The 15,904-nt window shown below is 43.4% G+C and overlaps 1 protein-coding gene across 5 annotated transcripts in view; it reads left to right on the top strand.

The window, feature by feature from the left end:
• The window catches only part of LOC112235563 (RNA binding protein fox-1 homolog 3), a 310,477-nt gene that overhangs the window by 250,043 nt on the left and 44,530 nt on the right, over positions 1–15,904 (top strand). For all 5 annotated transcript variants that reach the window (XM_042327697.1, XM_042327698.1, XM_042327694.1 and 2 more), the window contains one exon: positions 13,836–14,087. In XM_042327697.1, coding sequence (XP_042183631.1) covers positions 13,836–14,087 — 252 coding nt within the window. The remainder of the gene's footprint in view (positions 1–13,835; positions 14,088–15,904) is intronic.

Below are 15,904 nucleotides of genomic sequence, written 5' to 3'. Positions count from 1 at the left end.
GTGGACAATGTTAATTCCTTAGTGATGTGGACACCGAGAAACTTGAAGCTCTCGACCCGCTCCACTACAGCCCAAATGATGTGGATGGGGGTGTGCTCGCCCCTCCGTTTCCTGTGAGCCACGATCAGCTCCTTTGTCTTGCTGACGTTGAGAGAGATGTTATTTTCCTGGCACCACACTGCCAGGTCTCTGATCTCCTCCCTATGTTTTTTTATGTTATTTTTTATTGAACCTTTATTTAACTAGGGGTGGCAGATCAAATTCTGATTTACATTGACGGCCTACACTGGCCAAACCCGTACGACGCTGGGCCAATTGTGCGCCACCCTACAGACACCCTGGAATCAAACCAGGGTGTCTGTAGTGATGCCTCAAGCACTGAGATGCGGTGCCTTAGACCGCTGCGCCACTCGGGAGCCCAAATGACTGCCTCATCACTTACTGAAATGAGAATGTCCCACAATTCACCTCTTATGGAGAGGCTCTCTCTTCCCCCTGTGGCCGCATTACCCATGATGCCCCACAGCGGATGAGGGAGGGATATGCTGGAGGCGTCGCTGCTCTGCTCTGCTAACCACTCTGCCAGAACACTGCACTAATTGATGAATAGAGATTGCATTCTCTCTCCTGCTCTCCATCAAACTTTTTTTAAGGCACCGGTGGGCACTTCTTTATAAAGTTCAGTTTTAAGTTTTAAATGTAGCAAAACAAAAGAATCACCCTTAATCAGTGAGTAATGTTGTTTGAAAGAGAGTTTTGATCTGTCTGGGTGTAATTTGGAAAAATATACACTTATCGTATCAAGAATCTAAGCCATTTCACTATTTTTACCATAATGGGCTTTTTATCAGATTTGTGCCCTGGTTCTGTTACTGAGAAACTTGGGGCCAGCTGTGTATCACCATTACAGCTTGTGTCAACATGTATACGTTGCATTACATCAATCTTGCACTCAGCAGGAGCAGACAGAGCTATTATGTTAAAAGCCCATTTGCCTGACATATTCTTACTGAAGATGGCCTCTCGCAGGGGAGGGGTCTGATCCGGTGAATATTGATAGGTTCATTGATTGATTAATGGTCTCGGGTGATTTATTGATTGATTTCGCTTCCAAATGAGCTGCGAGAGAGAGGTGAGCCCAGAGGAAAACAAACCACATTCTCCTTCAAGCTCTGGCTTTACATAATGACACAACACTGATTTATTTTGGGTACTGCTGCTGTTTTCATTAGGATGTGGTTTTTGGAGTCCATTTTCAACTGAAATATACAAGAAGTGTTATAGACTGAAATCACGGGAAACAAAATACATGATTAAAGGACGTTTTCCCCTCATCTGACTGAACACAATACATCACCTATCTACTGGTTTTAGGAAGACTTGTGGGGCGTTGTTGGGTAGTTAGAAGTGCATGGACTGTGGATGGGGGAGTGGGATGTGTAGATTAATGCAGTGGAAAGCCATCCTTCAAAGTGCTTTAGAATAATTAGAGTCAGGCCTCCAACAGAATGGCCATGTCACTGGAGGAAATGGTCTTTTTATTTACTGTGGTGGCTCTTCTCTCGACCTCTTCCTCTCTCTCTCACTTTCACTCCCTCTCTCTCCCGTTCTCCCTCTCTCTCTCTTTCTCCCTGGAATCCATATAGCATATAGAGTTATAATTCAGGGACGGAGAGATTCAGAGTGTCTTTAAAGGTGCTGTCACTACGCTGGATGCATTTCTCAGATTTGTATCTCTGTACGATTGTGTGTGTGTGTGGTGTGGGCGCGTGCATTTGTATTCACAATGGGCATTTGTATTCAGGAGCTGATCTGAGTTTGTGTAGGTGTGCATGTACTGTATATTAATGTACTTTATTATCATGTGTGTGAGGGTTAATATGTGGGTATGTGTACACGCACAGTGTGGGTGTGATAGTGTGCGTGCAATGCAATTGTGTGTGTGAACGCATACGTGTCTGTGTGTCTGTGTGCGTGTGTGTGAAGGCATACGTGTCTGTATGTCTGTGTGAGTGTGTGTGAAGGCATACGTGTCTGTGTGTCTGTGTGAGTGTGTGTGAAGGCATACGTGTCTGTGTGTCTGTGTGAGTGTGTGTGAAGGCATACTTGTCTGTATGTCTGTGTGAGTGTGTGTGAAGGCATACGTGTCTGTGTGTCTGTGTGAGTGTGTGTGAAGGCATACGTGTCTGTGTGTCTGTGTGAGTGTGTGTGAAGGCATACGTGTCTGTATGTCTGTGTGAGTGTGTGTGAAGGCATACGTGTCTGTGTGTCTGTGTGAGTGTGTGTGAAGGCATACGTGTCTGTATGTCTGTGTGAGTGTGTGTGAAGGCATACGTGTCTGTGTGTCTGTGTGAGTGTGTGTGAAGGCATACGTGTCTGTATGTCTGTGTGAGTGTGTGTGAAGGCATACGTGTCTGTATGTCTGTGTGAGTGTGTGTGAAGGCATACGTGTCTGTATGTCTGTGTGAGTGTGTGTGAAGGCATACGTGTCTGTATGTCTGTGTGAGTGTGTGTGAAGGCATACGTGTCTGTATGTCTGTGTGAGTGTGTGTGAAGGCATACGTGTCTGTATGTCTGTGTGAGTGTGTGTGAAGGCATACGTGTCTGTGTGTCTGTGTGAGTGTGTGTGAAGGCATTTCCCATCTTAGAGGTGGTGAAAGGGGGAGAAACGCCATTGATAAATTGATCACAGTGAAATTGTGGAGTATTGAGACATGTTCTAAATCCCACCCCCTTCGTTCGGCCTCCCTCCCACACACACAATGCACCGCGCTACGGCTCTGCTCTGCTCCAGCATCAATTACTGTGGATTGCGTGGTTGACAGAGTGTAAACCAGGTGCCAGCCCTCAATCCAATTAAAGATATTTAATTGGGGAAAATAAATGGAGTGTGTCCGGGAAGTGCTGGGTTACCCACACTAAGTAGATTTTTTCCTTCTTTTTGAAAAGTAAGGTATTGTTTATGAAAGACAGAATTGAATCTAATAAAAGCTAGGGGCAATTGGGCTATTGCTTTTCTTCACACTGCCTCGACTTCCTCCACAGGTCACTAATGCAAACAATCCAATCTCCCCTCTCTGAAAGGTGTACTGGGCTCTCTAAACAGGATTATTATCTAAAATGGCCCATCAGGTGATTCGGCCATACACTGCCAGGTTTCAGATGGTGATTGTAATTCCCCTTTGCCAGCCTTTTAGTGATGGATCACTTTAGGAGTGTTTGTAACTTTTAAACAACACCTTTAAAACAACACCCGACAGACGAGGAAGGCCAACAGGCCCCTTGTCTGTTTTAAATAGCATTATTACTCTGACTACTTCTGTAACCATTACGAATGGGGGTGGTTTTTCTCTGTATAACATGAGAATCCTCTGTGGTTACCAGTGTAGTAGTGGGTGTAGTTGTAGCTTGACACTGTGAGTGTGAAGGAGACTGAAGCACCAGCAGCAGCCACAGCTCCATGCAAGAGTTAGCCCAGATAAAGAGAGGTGTTTAAAGCGGTCAGGTAGCACCACGCCGTGCAGTGGTCTCTGCTCCTCCTCCGTGTCTCTCTCCCCCAATCTGTCCCAGGGGAGGGGGGGTGAAATGAGGAGCAGCAGAGAGGCAGAGCCTAATTCTAGTCTTGGTCTTCTCTTCACGGGACAGGGATGAATAATTCAGGATTGTTAGCTGTCTGCTGCTAACCCATCTACAATGAAACAGTCTTACTGCACATCAATGATTGAGCAGACACCCGGTTCCCTCCCCCTTTAGAGGGAATCATATGGAGCTGACTCCTCTTCACCAGCTCCCTCCACTACTTCCCTATAATTGGAAAGAGAAAAAGCTGGAATGCTGTATCAGGGATCTGGCAGAGCGGTATAGGCGTTTAAACAGCCATTCAGCAATGTCAACCTGCAGACGTGTGTCTGGGGAGTGCACCCACTAGTTAGCCTCGAAGAGGGGAGAGAATTTGGGACAAAAGACGTGACAGAGTTTTCAGCAGACACATTTCCTGAGTTGGAAAAACTGTCTCTATCTGCGGCCTATTAAAGAGTGAAATACATATGTATCTGGAGTGGAAGAGCTATCCAATGTGAGCGTCTCCGATGTGTCTGTCTGTAATAGGACCATCCTCGGTTTCCCTGATTTGAACCCCTCTTAAAATCCCTTCCAGCCTCCTCTGCGTCTCCGTTCTCTCCTTCCCTCGCTCCTCCCTTCCTCGCTGTATCACACACTACTTCTGCACCACGCTCACCTCTTCCCCTTTTCAACATCAGACGAGCAAATCAGCAGACAAGCGATGGTACAAGTTTTCCCAAGCTTTCAAGAATTACCACCATTTCATCACATATAATCACAGTTAATAACCCTTCTCATTAAGGAGACGAGGATCACGGGTCATTAATATTGTTAATATCTTCTCTCCTTTTCTCCCATCGCCAAGTGCCAGAGGGTCTGGAAACAAAAGGAGGACTAAAAAAGAGCTTAGGACGACAGTGATTAACCGATTGGGGTAGATGGACTGTGATGAATCAAAGTTATCTCTCAAATCTTAATAACTGGAATTAGCTGCTGATTAGATGAGCTTGGGCTACAGCAGGGAGTAGTAGGCATGTTCACTTCAAAGAATATGGCCCATGTAAATCTGTCCCTCCCCTCCCCGTGCCCTCCTCCGCAGAGCAAAGAGAAACCCACCGAGCCAATGGGAAACCAAAGAGAAGGATTACAAAGGGAGGAAGAATAGAGCTGAGAAAAGGAAGACAAGAGTTAGACAGTGTAAATGGTGCCTTTTACCTGTTTGCTCCCTGGTATTTACCTGTTTGCTCCCTGGTATTTACCTGTTTGCTCCCTGGTATTTGCTCCCTGGTGCCTTTTACCTGTTTGCTCCCTGGATCTTTTTATTTCTGTGTTTGCTCTCCCCCCTCTCTCTCTATCTCTCTCTACAGTAGGAGGGGTCAGTGTCTCAGTGACAGGGTCATGATGAGAGCGACTCTGTCTCATTTGCATATGTTTGCCATTGTCACAGCGGTCAACGAATGTCATGTTAAGATTCCTGCATGTTTAAGCACTGACATTTGTCCCTCATGAGGCAGTCTGGCCTCTTATCATAACCCTCAAAGAGAGACCACATCACAATGGCACACAGCTGGTTCCTAACCAAATGTTGGTGTCACTTCAACAGTGTTGAGTTACAGTAGAAAAATACTAATTTGCCAGCTAAATTAGATTTGGTGTAGATCAGTGGATCGGCACGGTACGAGAATTGATTCACACGTGTATGACCAGAATCAAAAGAATGTCCCTGATCAACTGTTCAATCATCAATTTTCATTTCAGATTGGTCTTTATCTCCGTGACCAATAGCAATTTCTAGAAATTGAAGAATCTTATCAATTTAGAACATGTGTAATAAAAGTATACCAATATCAATCTGTTCATGTCATTTGATACATGAGAAGGACAATTGAGAGGGGGAAAAGGCTATCGTGTATCGGGCTGAGATTTACTGTAGTACATTTGATCCGGTCTAAAGCAACGCCTGTGGGCTCAGTTGATTTTAAAAACGACACACAGCCCACATGTCTATTTGAATTCCGACAACAAGTCTGGAATAATTAGTCCCCGATGTAAAATGTCTGTTACTCAACAAAAAGGCAACAACATTGAAAGAGGCAATTATCTGCTTTTATGGTGTGTGGAAAACATGGCGGGTCTGATCATCTGTAAATGATAGTTGTTTTTAAAGATCCTGTTGCTTTATTAGGAGCTTTTTAATGCGCCGTTCTCCAGCCCCAGACAGATCAGACCCATGCATGGCTACTACAGCAGGCGGGTGGCTGAGGAGGAGACGGACAGGTTCATTACATGTCACAGGAGTTCAAAGTGATCCTCTGTCTGCTCTGTTTATTAAGTGGCGCTCCAGTCGTCTCTGAGGTATAGTAACACTTGCTAGTCGTAGCACAGCAGACGCTAAGAGCAGTCCCATCTCGATCAGCACAGGCTGAGGCTCGGTGTGTGGTGTTGTGCAGTGCGGCAGCAATGTAATAAAGAAATCAACAAGGGATGGAGGGAAATGAACTCCCTTTAATACCCTGTCCAAGGATGAAGCCGCGTTCACATGCTAGTTGGAACTAGGAAAGAACTAGGAAAGTCTGAAGTTTCCGACTTGGTTGCAAGTTCTACACCTGCTGCGTTCAATTTTTGAGTTTCCTAGTTCTGTCTAGTGCGTGAACATGCCATGAATCACATATAAATGCACCAAAATAATTAGGAAAAATCATGTTGGAAGGAATGAAACATATTTGACATGTGTAAACGATTAAGGCTCCTGAAGAAAAAATAAATAGAACAGAGTGCAAAAAATCTCAATTCACTCTGGGGGGCCGAGTGTAGATGCAGTATTTAACTTCATGGATAGATTCTTCCACAAATGAGGTGGAAAAATGAAAGATGAGAGTTGGCAAGAGAGGAAATGTGAAGGAAAATAAGAAGGCTGTGCCTGGCCTATTTAGAATCCCACACCGCTAAAGAGTGGTATGGAAGAACACTGGGAGTAGCTAGGGGGATGCAAAAGATTTTCTCAGGTGCTTCAAATCTGCATTAAATTGGGCCGCTGCATTTCAACCTCTCCATGCTCTCTCCCCTCTGTCTCTCCCAAAGTTTCACTGTAATTGGAAGACAATGAGGGGAAAAGCCAGCCGGTGCGCCCGGAAATCTGCTTTATCATGAGAAACCCAACTGGAGGATTTGTTTTGTTGTTGTTGTTTACCTCTGCCTCCGAGTTGGGCTTTTCAGACTCACCTTGAATGGTTGGCAGGTGGTTGTAATTAACAGGCTCTCCCTGGCTGGCTGCAGCCTCTGGTGAGATGCTAGCGCTGCTAACACTGCTAACGCTAACGCAGTGTTGGAGCACGATCATATGGCTTGCCTAATTAAAATGGACCTAGCTAGACTCAAGCTGTATTTGTCTGTGCCTGTTAAGACAAAACTAATGCCAGTTGCTGAATGTTCAAAATCATCCCAGGCCTGCCTCACTGGCCTGCCTGCTTTTTCTGCATGTCTGTTTGTTGGGGTTCAATTAGCTGGGCGTCAGTAGCGGGGGTGAAAACAACAAGGTTGCTTTTATGTGCCTGGCTGAAAGTCCTCGCTGTGTTTCGTGTGTGTTGCATGCTCTACGTTGGCCACTGTTGAGCTACGTGACACTCTCCAGTTGTCCCCACTCTGTTTTCTGCTGCAATGGCTCAAAGGGATTTGTCACAAGTTTGCCTTCCTCTCAGTGAGGGAGTCATTAAAGTGAGATGAGTGCTTCTCTTCTCTATGTCTTGGAGTTGTGCTGTCGCTATAAAACACTCCACACTCTTTCCCTTCCTCTCCTTTGGACTCACTGCACTGGATAGGTTCTGTAAACTTGAGCCATTTTAAAGGGTTCCTGTCAACATGCCAGTTCAGTAACTAATGTAGACTACAGTACACACATATATGCTGAATTACCCAGAAATGAACACGATATTCAGCTGGTGTTCTTGTAGCTCAACATCTCATCATCTAATATTGTAACAAGTCTGATGTTGGATCTGGTGACAGATGAACCTGTGTGGTAGAGACCTTTCAAGGTATTCCAGTCCCTAACAAATGAGTCTTTATTAGTACTATTAGTACTTTATTAGTAGTATTAGTATTAGTCTTTATTAGTACTCCATTTGGGGATGGGTGGTAGGGTTTGCAGGGAATAATAAAGGTATATTCTAAAAAAGTGTGTATATGTATGTATATATATGTATGTGTATGTATGTATGCATATATGTGTATATGTATGAATGATTATGTATGTATATGGGTATGTGTATGTATGTATGTATAGTTGAAGTCGGAAGTTTACGTACACCTCAGCCAAATACATTTAAACTCAGTTTTTCACAATTCATGACATTTAATTTCAATAAAAATGTCCTGTCTTAGATTAGTTTCGATCACCACTTTATTTTAAGAATGTGAAATGTCAGAATAATAGTAGAGAGAATGATTTATTTCAGCTTTTATTTATTTCATCACATTCCCAGTGGGTCAGAAGTTTACATACACTCAATTAGTATTTGGTAGCATTGCCTTTAAATAGTTTAACTTGGGTCAAACGTTTCGGGTAGCCTTCCACAAGCTTCCCACCATAAGTTGGGTGAATTTTGGCCCATTCCTCCTGACAGAGCTGGTGTAACCGAATCAGGTTTGTAGGCCTCCTTGCTCGCACACGCCTTTTCAGTTCTTCGGCTTGCAAGACTCCCCTTTTCTCCTCCAATCATAACGATGGTCATTATGGCCAAACAGTTCTATTTTTGTTTCATCAGACCAGAGGACATTTCTCCAAAAAGTACAATCTTTGTCCCCATGTGCAGTTGAAAGCCGTAGTCTGGCTTTTTATGGCGGTTTTGGTACCGTGGATTCTTCCTTGCTGAGCGGCCTTTCAGGTTATGTTGATATATGGCTCGTTTTACTGTGGGTATAGATACTTTTAAACTTAATTCCTACAACATCTTCACAAGATCCTTTGCTGTTGTTCTGGGATTGATTTGCACTTTTCGCACCAAAGTACGTTAATCTCTAGGAGACAGAATGCGTCTCCTTCCTGAGCGGTATGATGGCTGCGTGGTCCCATGGTGTTTATACTTGCGTACTATTGTTTGTAAAGGTGAACGTGGTACCTTCAGGCGTTTGGAAATTGCTCCCAAGGATGAACCAGACTTGTGGAGGTCTACAATTCTTTTCTGAGGTCTTGGCTGATTTCTTTTGATTTTCCCATGATATCAAGCAAACAGGCACTGAGTTTGAAGTTTGGCCTTGAAATACATCCACAGGTACACCTTCAATTGACTCAAATTATGTCAATTAGCCTATCAGAAGCTTCTAAAGCCATGACATCATTTTCTGGACTTTTCCAAGGTGTTTAACCTCTCTAGGGCATCTGGCCAACATCCAGTGAGATTGCAGAGCGCCAAATTCAAATGCAGAAATACTCATTATAAAAATTCAGAAAACAAAACATATTTTACATAGATTTAAAGATTAACTTCTTGTGAATTCAACCACGGTGTCAGATTTTTAAAATGCTTTACGGTGAAAGCATACCTTACGATTATTTGAGAACATAGCCCAGTTGACAAATTATTACAAACAGCAACCAGCCAAGCAGAAGTGATACAAAACTCAGAAATAGAGATAAAATTAATCCCTTACCTTTGATGATCTTCATATGATTGCACTCAGAAGACATTCATTTACTCAATAAATGTTCCTTTTTTTCTGATAAAGTCTCTTTATATCCAAAAACCTCCATTTTGTTCACACGTTTTGTTCAGTAATCCACAGGCTCAAACGAAGTCAAAACAGGCAGACAAAAAAATCTCAATTGTATCCGTAAAGTTCATAGAAACATGTCAAACGATATTTTTATTCATTCCTCAGGTTGTTTTTAGGCTAAATGATCTATAATTTTTCAACCGGACAATAACGTCCTCAATATAAAAGGTAAACAAGAAATGCAGTCTCTCGGGATTGCGCATGAAAAAGCTCTGTGACACCTCTGTGACACCACAGGGTCCACTCATTCAGACTGGTCTTACTCCCTCTTACTCCCTCATTTATAAGAATCTAGTGGAAGGCATAGTGGAAGGCATAGGAACTGCAAATTGTGTCCTAAGTCAATGGATACTGTAATGGCATTGAATAGAAAACTACAAAAACAAAAACAAAAATACTTCCTGAATGTATTTGTCTCAGGTCTTCGCCTGCCAAATCAGTTCTGTTATACCTCACAGACACTATTTGAACAGTTTTGGAAACTTTAGAGTTTTTTCTATCTAAATCTACCATTTATATGCATATCATATCTTCTGGGCTCGAGTAGTAGGCCGTTTAATTTGGACATGCTTTTCATCCAAAATTCCGAATGCTGCCCCCTACCCTAGAGAAGTTAAAGACACAGTCAACTTCGTGTATGTAAACTTATGACCCACTGGAATTTTGATACAGTGAATTATAAGTGAAATAATCTGTCTGTAAACAATTGTTGGAAAAATGTCTTGTGTTATGCACAAAGTAGATGTCCTAACCAACTTGCCAAAACTATAGTTTGTTAACAAGAAATTTGTGGAGTGATTGAAAACGAGTTTTAATGACTCCAACCTAAGTGTATTTAAACTTCCGACTTCAACTGTATGTATGTATGTATGTATGTATGTATGTATGTATGTATGTATGTATGTATGTATGTATGTATGTATGTATGTATGTATGTATGTATGTATGTATGTATGTATGTATGTATGTATGTATGTGTATATGTATGAATGTGTATGTATGTATATGTATTTGTGTATGTGTATGTATTTATGTGTATAGATATATATATTTACCCCAAAAATATATAAGGGACTGGAAATGATGCAGACAGTTACATTACATATCTGCAAAATTAAAGCTGATCCACCCCCTAAAAAACAAGACAAAACACATGAGTTGCTGACTCGGTGTGTCTAAGTGAAAGCCATAATGCTGCCCACTCCATCACACGTCCATAGCTGATATCATCAATGGCTCCCATTTGAGTGATTTCCCCCTGGATTCAATGCAACCCAATTAGTCACCTACTGTCTTTAGCCTTAGCTTTACCCTCTGACCTCCCATGCACAGTACAGGAACTGACACCACTCTGCTGATATGAGTTCTCCCCAGCTACTGTATGTGCTCAGCCCTTCTCTGCCTGGCCTACCTCAGAGAGCAAGTCCCCAACAGCTTTGCTGAAGAGGATGAGAGATTGTTGGCCACTGGCCAAGAACTCTACCCACGGTATCCATGGAGATGAAATGGAGCTTCCGTCATCAAAAGAGCTAACACCAGTTAGCAGTTACAGTAGCATCACTCTCCACCTGTCCATTGCCCTGTGTTTCTCTCTAGACGAGCAGGTCTGGAAGTCCAAGCCATTTGGGCCTGCCCAACCTCCTCGCCCCCCTGCACCATAGACAGGGCTGCCTAATACTGACTGTAAAAACAAAAACCCTGCTACCAAAAGTGATTTTGTTAAGTAAGGTTTTCAATCCAATTTTACACTGGGAGAGTGCTTAACATTAAAGAGAGTGTTTTTTGTTGTGCTCTTCTGTAGTAGGGGTTGAGGGGTAAAGGAGAGAGAGACAGAGAGAGAGAGAGAGGTGGGAGTAAGAGATAGCGTGAGCGAGAGAGAGATAGGAGATCGATACAGACTGGGCGTTCTGTCTGGATTCCTGTATTCCCCCTGGTCCTGTCGATGGAGGGGTTTAGCTAACTCCCACCGTCTGGCCTTGTGCGGGGGCGCTGAATTACCACGGTGGGACCTGCTCGTCCATCGTTAACATGCCTGCAGGTGGACGAATGCCGCCTGCCGCCCGGGGCCTCATAACACCACACAAACGACTAGGAGCAGTTTCTCTCCGGCCATAACTTAACGTCTCCCCGTCAGAGCCGTGAGAGATGGGAGAGATGGGAACTGCAACCTGCGCCTGGGAGCTTTATGGTTGATATGGTGTGGGGGTTTTCATCAGGCACTGTGGATTATCACCAGCTAAAAGGATGTGCGGTCACAGCGGGACCAACGCTGCTGATTTGCATGGGCCCTTTTTTCTCTTCTTGTTCATTTCCAGTTGAATAACTTGTTTGTCACATACATCAGAGAGAAGGGGAAGATCATACAAGAGCCAGAGTTACTTTGTGTTTCACTAATGAGCCCCGTTCTCTACTCACACCCATAGACCCCCACTCCTTGCTTTTGGTTTGCTGCCCTTTGAAACAGTGCTGTGGTGCTGTATAGTGCAGTACAACACTTTGTTGCTGCATCTCTCTCTCTCTCTCTCTCTCTCTCTCTCTCTCTCTCTCTCTCTCTCTCTCTCTCTCTCTTCGCTCTCCCTCCCAGCTCCAGGCTGTTACCAAGCGTTGTGTGTCACATGACTTTGTTTCAGTCCCATGTCCTTGTTTTATGCTCCAAGAACAATAGGCGTGACACAAGTGCTCTGCTCTGTGCCTCGCCATGTCTAACAGAATCCTCTAATGTAGCCTTGATCTCCCATATGGTGTGAAAACTGTTTCTCATACATGCCTTGTTGTCATCTGGACTGATGTTATACCACTTGAACCGGTTCATGGGGAAACTATGTGAAAGGTCTCAGCTGCTGTGCCATGAGAAGCTTCCGTTTTTAGGTATCTAACCAGCCCCCTTCCTTGAAGTGGGTGCTTAAAAGTTTAAAATTGCCGACATCAAGAGTCGGCTTGAATAAGGATGCCCTGCAATGCAAGTGGGTTATATAACGCCATGACTAGAGGGAGATGAAAAGTAGAGCACAGGGGGAGAGATTTAAAAAGTTTCAGCACGAAGAGGGAGGGAAGAAAGAGACGGGGGGAGCGAGAGGGGAGGTAAGGAGAGAGAGATTTAGGTAGGCAGGGTAGGTGAGGTCACGGAGGTGTTGAGGGCCCAGGCCTTGAGACTGTGGCCTCTCTTGAAGCTGGTCAATCCTCCTCATCTCTCAAGTCTGAAGGGCCTTTCTTTTTTCATTTAGATAATGGAGGCATTTCCTTAACTGGCCAAGTGGTTTGGACTGTGGTTTGTTTGGCAACACGTCAGTGTATCATTGTTTCCAAAACATTTACAGCGATGGGCGCTATGCTGCACGGCTCCCCTCCCTCATTAAAGCACAGGCCTCCTCTCCTCCTCCAGCCCAACTAGCTACGGCTGTCTGTGGAAGCCTGCAACATAGAGCCCAAACAGCAATGCACACAAGTGAGAAAAAAGGAATAAAAAGCATTTATCTCTCCTCTCTCCGTCCCTAGCCAGTTAAGGCTTGGAAGAGACAGAAACTTCTCTATCTGTTTACTGTTATTGTTTTCCCCCTTACCCATAAGCCTCTTTGTCTTCTCTTATCGGAGGAGTTATGCGTTCAGCTCTTGTGATCTGTATCTTCAAATTTGATTGGGGATATTTGGTGGGAATGTGTTATTGGATTCTGCCGGTATTGTCTCACCGTTTTTAAAACACAGTTGTTGGGGTTTTAATGTAGAGGTGTGGTATCTGTTCCAGCAGGGCTCAGTGTGGTAGAACATGCTCTCATCTAGTCCTACCATTGCTTTGCTTAACAATGTGCACCAGCCAGAAAAGTCCATTAATTCAACAGCTCATCATCTTAAGCGCCCACACGAGAGAAAGGGTTTGCAAAGCGCCTGCCACGTCTCTACCAGCCATCTGTCACTTAAGTCACTCAGGCACACAGAGACAGAACAAGACGAGTAGGACAGAATGAAAGAGGGATATGAGTGGGGGAGGGGGTGAGAAGGAAGAGCCAAGGACAGGACAGATATATCAAGTAAGATGCAGGTAGTAGGTGTTCAAAGCAGAAAAGTGGAACACAAAAAGGAATCGGCTGCTCCTATAACCGACCTGTCATTTGAATCAAAGGCTCTAATCAAAATTGTATCAATTAATTGATCTTTCCTCTTGCGCTTTGCCATGAGTGCAATTGAGTTTCCTCCTCGCTCCTGCCCCACCACCAGAGAGCCGTGCTCTACACACCATAAACTATGTTCATTAATAATGATCAAGGAATCCTCTAATCTGGGGTGAAATATGATATGATAGCTATTTCCCTGAGATACTTAGTTTGCAGGACAACTCTTCATCTCCCCAGCTACTTCCAAAGCACAGGGGAAACCAGCATGCTTTCATGCTGCGTTGTTCTTTAGTACTACTAACAAAGTACTCCGCTGTTCTAACAATGTAACTTTAATCACAAGTGATGTGGAACAATGAATGTAACACTGTCTTCTCCTCTTTGTCTTAATAGGGTAACCAAGAGGCCACCAACCCCCCAGAAGCCATGGCCCAGCCGTACACGCCTGCCCAGTACCCGCCTCCCCCACAGAATGGCATCCCGGCCGAGTTTGCGGCACCCCACCCCCTCCCCACGCAGGACTACACCGGGCAGAACAGGGTGCCCGAGCATGCCATGACCCTCTACACCCCCACACAGACGCACAGTGAGCCGCCGGGCACCGACAACAACACGCCCGCCATCACCGCCAACACAACTGTACCGGTCAGTACCGCTCAACAACACAACACACACCTTGCATTATCTTAAATTAGGTTGATGACCGGAGGTGTTTAAGGAACCTTAGCCTTCAGACCATTACCAGTAGGATTGTTAATAAAGGCTTGGAAGCAGGAAGGGATGGAATATTACATATAACGGTCATAAGGTTGTGCCTCGGCTCGTTAGGTTAGGCATTGTTAACGTTACACAACTACCCAGAGTGTACAAGGGTGCAGGAGTAGACTGTGATGTCAGCAAATACATGAAGATGTCAAAGCGTGGAGCTGATTCTGCGTGAGTTGGAGTTGATTGAACTTAACTGGAAACGTTGTGGCGAAATCAAAGTGCATTTTTGAGAAGCCGGGCTCTCTGGAAAACGTGGAAACCTGAAGGGTTTTATTTATTTCCGCCAGTGAGATTCAACATGCTGTACACATGAATCATTTAGGCTCTGTGAAAGGGGGACAAGCCCTCCCCCTGATCCATTTGGTTGTGGAGTTAGTGGAAAGGAGAGGAGGGAAAGTTGCACTCTATGCCTGCAGGGGCCTGGGCTAGGCCAGCCAAAAAGCCCTGCCTAATTGGTCAAATTAACTAATTAGCTGTAAATGTATATAAACCTCTGAGAATGTCCCTCAACATATTGCACTGCCTCCTGAGGAGCAGCCGTTAAGCCAGGATTATCCACAGACACTTTCTCTGAGTTAAATATGGGGAATTCAGCAAACAGCTATTTTACCATAGTAGAATATGTCAAATTCACCATACTGACAGCTATTTTACCATAGTAGAATATGTCAAATTCACCATACTGACAGCTATTTTACCATAGTACAATATGTCAAATTCCCCATACTGACAGCTATTTTACCATAGTACAATATGTCAAATTCACCATACTGACAGCTATTTTACCATAGTAGAATATGTCAAATTCCCCATACTGACAGCTATTTTACCATAGTAGAATATGTCAAATTCACCATACTGACAGCTATTTTACCATAGTACAATATGTCAAATTCCCCATACTGACAGCTATTTTACCATAGTACAATATGTCAAATTCCCCATACTGACAGCTATTTTACCAGAGTAGAATATGTCAAATTCACCATACTGACAGCTATTTTACCATAGTAGAATATGTCAAATTCACCATACTGACAGCTATTTTACCATAGTAGAATATGTCAAATTCCCCATACTGACAGCTATTTTACCAGAGTAGAATATGTCAAATTCCCCATACTGACAGCTATTTTACCAGAGTAGAATATGTCAAATTCACCATACTGACAGCTATTTTACCATAGTAGAATATGTCAAATTCACCATACTGACAGCTATTTTACCATAGTAGAATATGTCAAATTCACCATACTGACAGCTATTTTACCATAGTACAATATGTCAAATTCACCATACTGACAGCTATTTTACCATAGTACAATATGTCAAATTCACCATACTGACAGCTATTTTACCATAGTACAATATGTCAAATTCACCATACTGACAGCTATTTTACCATAGTAGAATATGTCAAATTCGCTATACTGACAGCTATTTTGCCATAGTACAATATGTCAAATTCACCATACTGACAGCTATTTTACCATAGTAGAAATTCAACATACTATGCAGCTATTCCTCCACAGTAAAATATGTTGAATTCAGCATATTACATCAGCATTTTTCCATTGTAGTTAAAACAGCTTGAATTCAACCGTGCTGTTATTTTTTCACAATTTGATATGTCAAATACTGAATATTACACAGCTACTTTCCGTAGTTAAATATATAAAATTCTACATATAACA

Source organism: Oncorhynchus tshawytscha, linkage group LG09 (assembly GCF_018296145.1).
Source record: "Oncorhynchus tshawytscha isolate Ot180627B linkage group LG09, Otsh_v2.0, whole genome shotgun sequence".
In the NCBI taxonomy this organism is placed as follows: Eukaryota; Metazoa; Chordata; class Actinopteri; order Salmoniformes; family Salmonidae; genus Oncorhynchus; species Oncorhynchus tshawytscha.
The sequence above is the reverse complement of the archived record's forward strand: the minus strand, read 5'-3'. Positions and strand labels throughout refer to the sequence as shown.